We start from the raw sequence: 13,431 nt of genomic DNA, 5'->3' as shown, positions 1-13,431 counted from the left end.
CAAGAAGATAGTAAAGCAAAGAATATGATTGACTTTAAAACTACTAAATAAAAATTTTAAGAGGTGCTAGAAATCACATGGTTAATGACATTTTCTTAAAAATAAAAATGCAAAGAATTTAACTGTTTTTGTATTATTACACTTGTGATACAACAGGCTAACTAAGGTATCCATATATTACAAACATAAAATACATCACTTTTTTTTTCTTATAGTCACTGGAATTATTGGCAGGGCAAAAAAGAGCAGGATTCTAGCCACTGAGAAACAGATTTGTAGAAAGTTACAGGCTTAAAAACCAGTTGTGTCCAGGCACAGTGGTTCACACCTGTAATCCCAGCACTTTGGGCGGTAGAGGCAGGCAGATGACCTGAGGTCAGGAGTTTGAGACCAGCCTGGTCAATATACAGTGAAAGCCCATCTCTACTAAAAAATACAAAAATTAGCTGGGTGGGCATGGCGCACATGCCTGTAGTTCCAGCTACTTGGGAAGCTGAGGTAGAAGAATCGCTTGAACCTGGGAGGCAGAGGTTGCAGTGAGCCAAGACCTCCCCATTGCACTCCAGCCTGGGCAACAACAGCAAAACTGTCTCAAAAATAAATAAATAAATAAATAATAAAATAAATAAAATCAGTTGTGCTGCCTCACTCATTCATTAAAGAATTCTTTACTTCATTTTCCAGTTTTTAAAATAATTTGCAATCCACAATTTTATATTTGAGGAATTCATTTGAGGTTACATCCATTGGTAAAACTTTTAAAAATACAAAATAGTTCATAACTGATTTTATCGTGATTCTATATATGTAATGTACATCTACATAACATCTACGCATTTCTCAAATAGCCTTTTTGGTATAGAATAATGTTAGCAGTCTGGTAAAAGCTAATCCTCAAAGATTAAATGCAGAATGAAGGCATACCCTTCCAGTAACTGCTGAGGATTGACAGCATACCAGGTGTTTGATGCAAAGTTAAAAAAAAAAGAAAATGGTTTGTGACTTGACCTTTAATTAAGTTAACATTGGAAACTTTCTCTCAACTAAATTGGAACGCAAATATTTTGAAATGTCTTTTTGTTCGTGATCTGGCCACAAACAAATAGAAACTTGTTGGCAGAAGTAAAATAGAGAATGTGATTTAAAGAGAATTCCATGATTCTCTTAGATCCTTCAAACAAAATGAGTTCCAGAGCATTCATGCCTAATTCATATTTTACTGTGATTGGTGATAACTACTAATAAAATGTAAAAGTATGAAAGTACTAAAGATACTAAATGCAATCCACAAAAGATATGGGGAATGAGAGCAAAAGGGACTGCTGAGGTATTCAGGGATTCTGACTTGATCATCTTGGGGGTAGTAACTAACAGGGAAGACTGCTGAAGAGCAGCGCCACTAACTCAGGGACAACACTGAGTTGCTGTTGGTACCATCAACTGGCAAAGGATATTGGATAAAATTTAAGAGACTCTAATGAAGGCCCACATTCTCCATCTTCCCTGAGATCACTCTAATATGATAAAATACAAAAAAAAAATTATTTGAGTAAAATCCTGGCTGTAGTTCTTAATGATTGAGTAACATTGAAGTAATTTAATCTTTCTCTTGGTTTTAGATCCTATATCTCTTATAATACTATCATTAATAACAATAACAACACTTGCTGAGTACTTACTATGTATCAGGCACTGTTCAGAGCATTTTAAACACAACTCAACTCATTTCATCCTCACTACAGTCTATGAGGCAATTAATATGAGTATGATTTGACAGTTGAGGATACCAAGGTTCAGGAAAGTCAAGCTGCTAAAGTTATACAGCAGTAAGTTACAACGCCAGAATTTGAACTCAGACTATTAGCTTCGGAGACTACATGTTTAATTTTTACTGTTCTGACTTTGCAAAATTAATACTAGAACAATGTTTGCAGGATGTTGCAAAGATTAAAGCCAAGGAATATGAGAAAATATTTTGTGAATAAAAAAATGAAACTCATATGTTTGTGATAGTTTTACTCTGTGGTTTAAGAATGCGGACTACCGGAAGGCAGTGGTGATTTGTGCCTCTGAATGAATGTCATAAAAATTCCGTGTTTCTTGGTTAATGCTACATTTATTTGACACTTCGTAGTATTTTGGTTTTTTTGCAAATCAAAACTCTACATTAAACTCTTGGCCCTAATGACATGTCTCTATTTTATAAAATCTTTCATGATGGTTAAAAATAACATACAATTAAAACTTATGTATTCCCAAAGGGTGCTTTTTATTAGAAATGAAAAATCAGCACTAAAAGTTTATCAGCAGCTTTTGCATTTGTTCCAGTATATAGTCATAGGAAAAGTTTCCTAAGCATGCATAAGAATTCTAACATGGGGCTAAAAGGCAGTAAGTCTGAGGAGTTAGGATTGGAAAGTAATGTAATGCATTTTAACACAGGTAGAAGTAATTAGACCATATTCACTTTCAAAGACTCTTAGGTACTACAGTCTATGGCCCTTTCTATATTCCAACACTTTCTGCATACTATCTTTTTTTTTTTTTTGAGACGGAGTCTCGCTCTGTCGCCCAGGCTGGAGTGCAGTGGCCAGATCTCAGTTCACTGCAAGCTCCGCCTCCCGGGTTTACGCCATTCTCCTGCCTCAGCCTCCCGAGTAGCTGGGACTACATGTGCCCGCCACCTCGCCTGGCTAGATTTTTGTATTTTTTAGTAGAGACGGGGTTTCACCATGTTAGCCAGGATGGTCTCGATCTCCTGACCTTGTATCCGCCCGTCTGGGTCTCCCAAAGTGCTGGGATTACAGGCTTGAGCCACCGCACCCAGACTTTTTTTTTTTTTTTTTTTTTTGAGATGGAGTCTTGCTCTGTCACCTACACTGGAGTGCAGTGGCATGATCTTGGCTCACTGCTACCTCTGCCTCCCGGGTTCAAGCGATGATCCTTCCTCAGCCTCCAAGTAGCTGGGATTACAGGCCTGCACCACCACACCCTGTTAATTTCTGTATTTTTAGTAGATATGGGTTGCACTATGTTGGCCAAGCTGGTCTCAAACTCCTGACCTCAAATGATTTGCCTGCCTTGGCCTCCCAAAGTGCTGGGATCACGGGCATGAGCCACCACGCCCGGCCATTTTCTGCATATTCTTTCCCAGTGTGTTTAAGCTCCAGTATTAGCAATTAAAAATTATACTTATAAAGAGCCATAAATTTGACTTTTATTGATTGCATTTATAATTCTATTCCATCCTTAGTTTGAAGTGGGTGGTTTTCTCAACCTTCCATTTCTAGGAGCAAAAAATCTTTAGTTTCTAATCCTTTAATTCCAACCCCTTCAGTTTCTACAAAGCTCTCGTTCTTCATTATACATTTAAAAAAAAAACAACCAGGTACGTAACACAGACTCATGACTGACTATTACTGAATACTTAGAGAATGGTCAAGTATCCTTTGATAATGTCTTACTTACCTGGAAATTTAGTATTTGCTGAAGTCTTTCTTTCATCTGATGACATCGTTGATTCACTACTGAGTCTAGCAAGGATAACCTGCCCAAAAGACAACCCAAAGTATCTTCAATAACATCTCGATTATCACCATTCTCTGGAAAAGCTTGCGAAAACAAGTTTTTGTTCTTATCCATTTCTTCAGACATTTCCTTAATGTCTTTGGCAAGAATCTAGAGGTGACAAAAGGGCATTTTTCAGTGTTTAGATACATGAATTGATATGCAAATCAAGTTATTTTCTCATAGAAAGTCAACTAAATCTCCCTGGTTGCTTAGTAATAATTAGACCTAAGACAACTGGAACCTCTTTCAAATACTTCTATACATTTCAGGCAAGTTGCTCTCAGGGACTTTACCTCATTCACTAGTAATAATGAGCACTGTAAAGTGCTATTTAGGAATGTGGTACTTTTTTAAAGCATGTGTTTCATATTTGGAAGATCTGTGATACATAATAGTGTTTCTACAGAGTTTCCCATTTTTCCCTCTTACATACACAAGACAAAGAATGAAAATGCAAACTAGAAATATTCTGCATTCAAGCAATGATGTTCTGCATTATTAGAATTGTTTTATGTTTGACTTTCTTCATGCATAAAATTAATTATCCCATCAAAACGTCAAGTGCTTTGTAATGTTATACACACACAGGCAGAAACTACTAAACTTACCTCTTGGTTGAAGAGACAAGTTTCTGTTTCTTCTGGTAAAAGTGCTGTGGCAACAAATAAACGTTCTTCAACATCATCCAACCAAGTAGAGGTGGCTGAGACCCCATCATACAACTTCTGCTCCAAGTGTATACTCTGCCTCTTTGTCCCTCCACTCTGGGAAACACACAACAGGGTCAAATAATCAACTTCAGTTTTTGAAAATCCGGGAAAAATATCAGGATGGGGCCAGGCACGGTGCTCACACCTGTAACCTGAGCACTTTGGTAGCCCAAGGCAGACAGATCACTAGAGGTCAGGAGTTCAAGACTTTGGTGTCTGGCCAATATGGTGAAACCCCATCTGTACTAAAAAATACAAAAATTAGCCAGGGATGGTGGCATGTGCCTGTAATTCCAGCTTCTTAGGAGGCTAAAACATGAGAATCGCTTGAACCCAGGAGGTGGAAGTTACAATGAGCCAAGACTATGCCATTGCACTCCAGCCTGGGTGACAGTACAACACTGTCTGAAAAAATAAAATAAAATAAAATATAAAAGAAGAAACAGGACGGGCCTCCAGGGTCCAGTGACTCTTTGTTTCAGTGATCACCCCCAGGGTTGGGTCTCAATTCATGCTCAGGGGTAGACGGAACAGCCTCACAGAGGCCACGCAAATCAATACAAGCAAAACATGGGTCTTATAAACCAAGCCAAACACACTGATAACACGGCCTTACCTGGGATGAAACCTCCTCGAAGGCTTGGTTCAGTCCATCCAGCAAAGACGTAACTGCAGATTTATCTTGGATCGGCACGTCCCCTTTATACAGTGGCACACCAGACAAGAGTCGATTTGGCCTGCTATAAAGCTGTAGGCAAACAAAGGCAGCTTGTTGAAGAGCATACGCATTATGTCCCAGTTTTCTCATTTGGAAACGCACACTGAAATAGATGCTGGAAAAACTGTCCACAGGCAAATTTCTTCTAGAGAAATATAACTTCTACAACATACCATGTCCACTGAACACAGTGGCCAGATACATCAATGGCAATGTTTCCATGGATGGATTTTTTTTTTTTTTTTTTTTTTAAGCAGTGGAAAAAAAATGCCTGAGAGATAGGAAGAATAAGTTCTGGTGTTCTATTACACAGGAGGTCAAACATAGTTAACAATGACATATTGTGTAGCTCAATAGCTAGAAGAGAGGATTTTGAATCTCCCTACCACAAAGTGATAGATGTTTGAGATGATGAGTCTGCTAATTACCATGACTTGATCATTACACACTATATACATGTATCTAAACATCACACTGTACACCAGAAATATGTACAAATATTATGTACAAATAAAATTAAGCAGGCCACCCACGATGGCTCATGCCTGTAATCACAGCACTCTGGGAGGCTGAGGTGGGAAGATCATTTGAGGCCAGGAGTTCAAGACCAGCCTGGCCAACATGGCGAAACCCTGTCTCTACTAAAAATACAAAAATTAGCCAGTTGTGGTGGCACACACCTACAATCCCAGCAATTCAGGTGACTGAGGCACGAGAATCGCTTGAACCCAGAGGCAGAAATTGCAGTGAGCTGAGATCACGCCACTGCACTCCAGCCTGGGCAACAGAGCAAGACCCTGTTTCAAAACAAACAAAAGGTGACATTATAAAAAAGAAAATTAAATTAAAAGGTGGCTTGCAAATTTTATGAAACAAACAACATTAAGGCACAAATAACTTAGAAACAGAAAGGATGAGAACAGAACAGACATTGCTGAAAATGGAATCACTGGCATAGAGAAAAAACTTGCAATAATCAGATGAAAAGTGAATCCGAATTTTAAAAAATAGAGATCAGTACAACTAAAAAGAAGTCAATAGGTATAGAAAAAAGATGATCTAACACAAGGATAATTGATGTCCCTGAAGCAGAGATATAATAAATACAACATAAAATACATCTCATACCAAAAAATTCCCTACAATTAATAAAAAAGCAAACCTTGATTCTTAAATATAAAAAAGTACATTGTGTCACAGGAAAAATATGATTGGAGAACACTCAACATCAGACATAGCCTAGATAAGCTGTTGAAACTTAAAAAAAAAACTAAATAATTATCCTGGCATCCATACAGAGAACAACAACAAAAAAATAAATAAGGGAAAAAATCGTAGACTTATGTTAGATTTTTCTGAAGCTTCATTCAATGCCAGAAGACAAAAACAAATATAGATACAAATTCTGAAGGGATAAAAGTATGACAGAAAAATGCCCATCAAATATAGAGACAACTGGCTGATACTCCCAAATATGATAGAACCTGAGTTTTCTTGAAAAAAATTACTTGACAATGGAATTAATTCCTGAGAGCTGGATCAAAATTTAAAATTTAGGAATTAAAAAGATATGCTAAAAGGATTGGTTATGAGCACTAAGGAATTTAAAGATTAAATTGATTTACAGTATATGGGAATTGTTAATTGCTCTTTTTCATTTTCATCTTTGCACTTGGATGCATTATGTGAATTATTATAATGAATATATGTAATTTTTCAAAATAATAGAGTAATTTTTCTTAAAATTGACTAAATAAGAAAGTTATTAGCAATCATAAAAAAAATCTTACCACAGCTTTCCTCTCAATTTTTCTTCTTGGTTTTAGCAACACCTATAGTGAAATAATCCATCCTAAATACAAGACCTAGGCTGATCTCTTTGCTTTCATTATTAGCCCTATTTCCCCTAAACTCTTTTATGTATACATATGGCTTCCCAATAAAGGCAATGATAGGGTGTAGCATTCAAACTTTTGATCATGTTTTCAATCAAACTCAGTCCCCTTTTTTTTTGAGATGGAGTCTTGCTCTGTCACCCAGGCTAGAGTGCAGTGGTACGATCTCAGCACACTGCAACTTCTGCCTCCTGGGTTCAAGTGATTTTCCTGTCTCAGCTTCCCAAATAGCTGGGATAACAGGTGTGCACCACCACGTGCAGCTAATTTTTGTATTTTTAGTAGAGTCAGGGTTTCCCCACGTTGGCCAGGCTGGTCTTGAGCTCCTGACCTCATGTGATCTGCCTGCCTCAGCCTCCCAAAGTGTTAGGAATACAGGCATGAGCCACTGCACCCGATCATCAGTCTCTTTTGACTTTTCAAAATACCTCTTCACCTTTCAGGCTGACTACTCATGATCCTGTAAATATGTCAAGCCCACTCCCCATTGCAGCTGGGATATCCACCACCTGGCATCCCCTTAAAATCTGCTACTTTAATTTCCATACCTATCAGAGCAACTTTTGACTATTTTTTCTTAACCTTTGTTTCCTTTAAATTCCTGCTTATGGATCCTGTCATAGTTGCCTAATTTTTTTTAGAAATGTATGCGCTATTTCCCTATTTGGGTTATAGGTTCCCAGGAGCAGGAGCTGTATTTCACCCTGAAGCCAAGAAGGTTGTTGTGCATGGAAGCACTAAATACATTGGAAGCAAACAGATTAAGAAAAATTGCTCTAAGAGATTAGTGCCCTTTGACCTAGAGAACTTTAGGCCAAAATGTACCTGTTTTTACATAGGAAAGTAGTAAGTATTTCTAGGGTATAAAATTGCCATTAAGGTGGTATGAAAGAGGAGGGACTTAGGTAACAGAGAGATTGGCCTCCTGATTCCAGATTCACTTCTTCTTAATCCCAAGACCCTCAGAAATTATCCAACCTCTCTAAGCCTCAGTTTCCAGGTCTACAACGTAGAGATAATATTGGCCTCACCACAACGTTGTTAGCTATGTTAACACCTAGAACTTAAAATGTGTTCATTATATGATCACTCCTTTTCTGCCTGGAAACTGACAGCTAAATTGCTTCTTCCCTTCCTTTTCCTTCACCTTTTCACACCACAGAGAGGAAAACAACCTGTGAGGCACTTTGTGCAAATGACCAGTGATTGCTGAAACAAAGCACTCAAATGCAAAAATGTCATTAAAAAAGAGCATTCAATGCTTTTATTTCTAATCCAAAGGCAAGGGAGATACAACGTGAATCTAAACTTGAACAGTCCAGGTATTGTGGAATGTCAGTGGCAGCAGGGCAAGGTTTGTTCAGTAAGTCCAGCATGGAGGACGCTGGAGTGTCAGCTCCGACTGAGAGCAAAAGCAGCTCTTGAAGATCAAAGAGGGTAATGGATGAGACCTCCAGGAGGTCTGTAGATGCCCAGTGAATCACACAGGTGCTTTATGAATGGAGAATAGTAAGCAAGCACGGAATCTAGAAAATATCGTAGATTTCTCTAACTTAAGATAGTCAGAAAAGACTGTAGTCCCTGATTCAGAACTATACATACCTCTCCTATTCAAAGGATACTGGAACATGAAGGGAGAGCTAGCAGTCAAGTCCAGGAGATCCATATCAGGAAAAAGGAATTTGAGCTACGAGTCTAGGGAACATTTTATCAGGGATTTGAGGAAGGATGAATTAAAACACAGGGAGGAGGTCCACACAAAAAGTATAGGGCACCATTTGCCAGGGTGGATATGATTCTGGGACAACTGCTTCCAGAAATACAGTGCTTTAAGTTTCCCAGGGCAGAGCTGGTGACTATTTCCACAGACAGAGGTAAAGAAGCCTCCTGGCCAGAGAGGGAAAGTGAGGGGGCAGAAAGTTCACAAAAGCATGTGCTTTTATAAAAACAGAAGAGAAAGCATGGCTCTGGAGAGACGTATGCACGGCTACCCACAGATGACAGGACACCTCATGACCTTCAGACCACCAATCCCCAACCTTTTTGGAACCAGGGATTGGTTTCTTGGGGGCGGGAGTGATGGTTTCAGGATGAAACTGTTCCACCTCAGATCATCAGGCATTAAATTTGCACTGGAAGCGTGAAACCTAGATCCCTCACATGCGCAGTTCACAATAGGGTTCACATTCCTACGAGAATCTAGTGCTGCCACTGATCTAACCAGGAGGCAGAGCTCAGGCAGTAATGCTCACCTGCCTACCACTCACCTCTTGCTGAGAGGTGCAGTTCCTAACAGGCCACGGACCTGTACCAATCTGCAGCCTGGGAGTTGCGGAGCCCTGCTTTAGAGCGTCTCCTTCCACTTAACTCTGGCAGATTGCACCTGCTTTCTAGTGCCTACTTTGTCAGCTTCAGCCTTTCTGTCCTGCAGTTCACTGCAGTTATTGATACCCTTTGCTTCCAGTTCAGCCTCTCCCAGCCCCTAAGCTAGTTCTGGCCAGAGCAGAGAGAATAGCAGCTTCCTCAGACCAACAGGAAAGGTTTTAGAATTCACTCCGATAATACTGTTGACTTGGAATGAGCCTAGATGGACACTGCTGGCCCAGGACAAGGGACTAGTCTTGTATCTGAAGAATTCCTCTGGGCCACAGCTGCGGTAGGCATCCCAGGCTGGCTTGTGTTCCTGACTCCCTCATTTGCCCTCTAACTTTCTAATTCCTCTGACTTCCAGTTGTTCCCTGGCTTCTGCTTAGAGTGAAGTAATAGCCATTACCTGGAACCATCTGTTGCTGTCTTCAATTCCCTTGGATTTGGCATGCCTGGTGGAACCAAGCCCGACATCACACAGTATCCCTCCCAGGAACCAGCCTCGCAGATGGGTCCGTAACTATTCCAGCTGACCACTGGCTTCACTTCCCTACCCTAGACCCACTAACGTCCCAATATGTTTCTCATTAAGATCTCCTGAAATTATTAAATACTGGAAGTGGCAATGGAAAATAAGATGGCCTCACAATTGTGTTCCAGATTTGTGGAAATCCTTCTGTCCTAGATGTGCATATCCTTGATTTCCATCCTTACTTTTTCAAGTTTGCAAAACACACACAAAATCAGAGGGCACTTAAAATGTAAGGGTTTAGGCTAATACAGAACCAGATATTAATCATCTTTGAGGAAAAATATTGTCTAGAAATCAAATTTTCACATATAAATATATAATTATGAAGGGAAATGTGAAATAGACTTGTTAAGAAAAATGTAGAGTGAAAAACTGGCTTCATGTCTTAGTTTGAAATTGATCATGAAAATTAAGATGATTGCACAGTTATAATCCCTCAGCATAAACTCTACATCTTTTATATTTGTTAATATATAATGTAAAATATTTGATACCACTTGCTCTTGTTCCTGTTCCAGAACATTCTGTAGTAGTTTCTGCTTGGTACTAAATTCTTGATGTAAGCTTTCCCATTTCATTCTCATCTGGTCTTCAGCGGATGATTTCTCCCCTTCCATCCCCAACTCCTGGGATAACACATCAGGTTTTTCGCTATTAGAAGAATAAATAATCTAAGTTTACAATGTGCACAAAAAAGTGATAAGATAGGTAACTTATTGTGTGTACCAGACCTGCTTTCTCAAATGAAATAAGATTACCTTGGTTATTAGCTTATGCTTTAAAAATAACAAAAATGTTTAGGCCAATCACAAAGCAACTATATTCCTACTCATTGATAAACTGAACCATGTGCAGAAGTGATACTTAAAAATGCATTGAATAAAAATAATTGTAACATTTGGAATAAAAAATTATAACATGATTACAGACTAGTATCCTTTGGCAAATAGCAGAAAAGTTACTTCAAAACCTTAAAAATGTGTTTGTCTAGGGAGGGTTGCTATTATGAGTTCAGAGAAAATATAGGACACAGGAGGGCGGTGCAGGACACAGGAGGGTAGAACAGGACACGAAGAGATAGTACAGGGCCTGGGAAGGTAGTACAGGACATTCAAAGGACTGTACGGGACCTGGGAAGGTAGTACAGGGCACGGAGGAATAGTGCAGGGCCTGGGAAGGTAGTACGGGACACGGAGAGATAGTACAGGGCCTGGGAAGGTAGTACAGGACATGGAGGGATAGTACAGGGCCTGGGAAGGTAGTACAGGACAGGGCCTGGGAAGGTAGTACCGGACACGGAGAGATAGTACAGGGCCTGGGAAGGTAGTACAGGACACGGAGAGATAGTACAGGGCCTGGGAAGGTAGTACCGGACACGGAGAGATAGTACAGGGCCTGGGAAGGTAGTACAGGACATGGAGGGATAGTATAGGGCCTGGGAAGGTAGTACAGGACAGGGCCTGGGAAGGTAGTACTGGACACGGAGAGATAGTACAGGGCCTGGGAAGGTAGTACAGGACACGGAGAGATAGTACAGGGCCTGGGAAGGTAGTACAGGGCCTGGGAAGGTAGTACAGGACAGGGCCTGGGAAGGTAGTACAGGACACGGAGGGATAGTACAGGGCCTGGGAAGGTAGTACAGGACACGGAGGGATAGTACTGGGTCTGGGAAGGTAGTACAGGACACGGAGAGATAGTACAGGGCCTGGGAAGGTAGTACAGGACACGGAGGGATAGTACTGGGCCTGGAAAGGTAGTACAGGACACGGAGAGATAGTACAGGGCCTGGGAAGGTAGTACAGGACACAGAGGGATAGTACAGGGCCTGGGAAGGTTGTACAGGACATTGGAAGGATTGTACGGGACCTGGGAAGGTAGTACAGGACATGGAGGGATAGTACAGAGCCTGGGAAGGTAGTACAGGACATGGGAAGGATCGTACAGGACCTGCGAAGGTAGTACAGGACACAGGAAGGATTGTATAGAGCCTGGGCAGGTTTCTACAGGACAGAGAGAGACAGTACAGGACCTGGGAAGGTAGTACAGGACACAGAGGGATATGGGAGGAAGACCCTCCAGTGTCATCCTTAAAGATAGGCAGCAATTGACATTTGAGACTGGTATGGCTTTTATTTATTTATTTATTTTTGAGACAGGGCTTCACTCTGTCACCCAACCTGGTGTGGACTCGTGTCATCACACCTCACTGTAAACTCAAACTCCTGGGCTCATGCAATCCTCCCACCTCAGTCTCCCAAATTTGTGGATTTCAGGCGTGAGCCACCATGGCTAGCCAAGTTTGACTTTTAGAGTGAGATGGACCTGGATTATGACCCTCACTAGAGCACATTATTTGTGACATTGGGTAAGTTGTTTCACTTCTCTGTGCTTCAATCTTCTCATCTTTAAAATGAAGATAGTATCTACCTTGCATAATTATGAGAATGAAAGAGAATACATGCATAAGGCCTATAACCCTATCTGGGAAATAGTGGTCGCTCAGTAAATGAGAGTTAATAATGATGAAAATGGGCTGGGCACAGTGGCTCATGCCTGTAATGAGCACTTTGGGAGGCCGAGGCAGGTGGATCACCTGAGGTCAGGAGTTTGAGACCAGCCTGGCCAACATGGAGAAACCTCATCTCTACTAAAAATACAAAAATTAGCTGGGCATGGTGATGCACACCTGTAGTCCCAGCTGCTTGGGAGGCTGAGGTAGGAGAATCACTTGAACCCAGGAAGCAGATGTTGTGGTGAGCTGAGATTGTACCACTGTACTCTTCTTGGTGACAGAGCAAGACTCCATCTCAAAAAAAAAAAAAAGAAAAAAAAAGAAAAAACACGAAAACAGGAACAACCTAGGGTGGCTGCATTTCCATGGATCTTCATTTTTCAGGACCTTTGAACTCCTAACTAAAACCATGTCATCTAAAAGGAATAGTAGATATTAATTAATATTTTGATACAGGGCCTTTTGCTCAAGTGACAAAAAAGAATAACAAGTGTGTTGGCAGGATGATACTCTATGGTACCCCAAAGCCAATTATTCTTAGAATAAATGTAAGCACAACAGTGTCTTTAGATAAGTCTCTAGAAATAAGACTTAAAATTTCTGTAAACGGGCCAGGCACACTGGCTCACACCTGTAATCCCAGCACTTTGGGAGGCTGAGGCAAGAGGATCACTTGAGCCCAGAAGTTTGAGCCCAGCCTGGGCAACATGGCCAGACCCTGTCTCTAAAAAAAAAAAAAAAAAAAAAAAAATTGTAAAAATTAGCCAGTCATGGTGGTAATCGCCGGTAGTTCCAGCTACTTTGGAGGCTAAGGCAAGAAATTCATTTGAGCCCAGGAGTTCAAGGCTGCAGTAAGCTATAATCACACCACTGCACTCCAGCCTGGGTGACAGAGTCAGACCCTGTCTCAAGAGAAGTAAAACTCTTTAAATCTGTGATGCAAGGATTCCACTCCTAGGATATAATGCAGAGAATCTTACCCATCTGAGAGACATGTAGGAAGTTAATTTAAACAATGCTAAAAGCAGCAATCTTAGGGCCGGGCACAGTGGCTCACACATATAATCACAGCACTTTGGGACACCAAGGTGGGTAGATCACTTAGGTCAGGCGTTCAAGACCAGCCT

At 40.6% G+C, this 13,431-nt stretch overlaps 1 protein-coding gene across 17 annotated transcripts in view; it reads right to left on the bottom strand.

Annotated features, from left to right (window-relative positions):
* SYNE1 (spectrin repeat containing nuclear envelope protein 1) overlaps positions 1–13,431 on the bottom strand; it is a 527,413-nt gene that overhangs the window by 131,220 nt on the left and 382,762 nt on the right. For all 17 annotated transcript variants that reach the window (XM_008007617.3, XM_073022337.1, XM_073022331.1 and 14 more), the window contains 4 exons: positions 10,287–10,443; positions 4,897–5,028; positions 4,179–4,334; positions 3,469–3,678 (listed from right to left, as the gene is read on the bottom strand). In XM_008007617.3, the coding sequence (XP_008005808.3) occupies positions 3,469–3,678; positions 4,179–4,334; positions 4,897–5,028; positions 10,287–10,443 (655 nt within the window). The remainder of the gene's footprint in view (positions 1–3,468; positions 3,679–4,178; positions 4,335–4,896; positions 5,029–10,286; positions 10,444–13,431) is intronic.

The sequence above is a fragment of the Chlorocebus sabaeus genome, chromosome 13, assembly GCF_047675955.1.
Source record: "Chlorocebus sabaeus isolate Y175 chromosome 13, mChlSab1.0.hap1, whole genome shotgun sequence".
Taxonomy (NCBI): domain Eukaryota; kingdom Metazoa; phylum Chordata; class Mammalia; order Primates; family Cercopithecidae; genus Chlorocebus; species Chlorocebus sabaeus.
The sequence above is the reverse complement of the archived record's forward strand: the minus strand, read 5'-3'. Positions and strand labels throughout refer to the sequence as shown.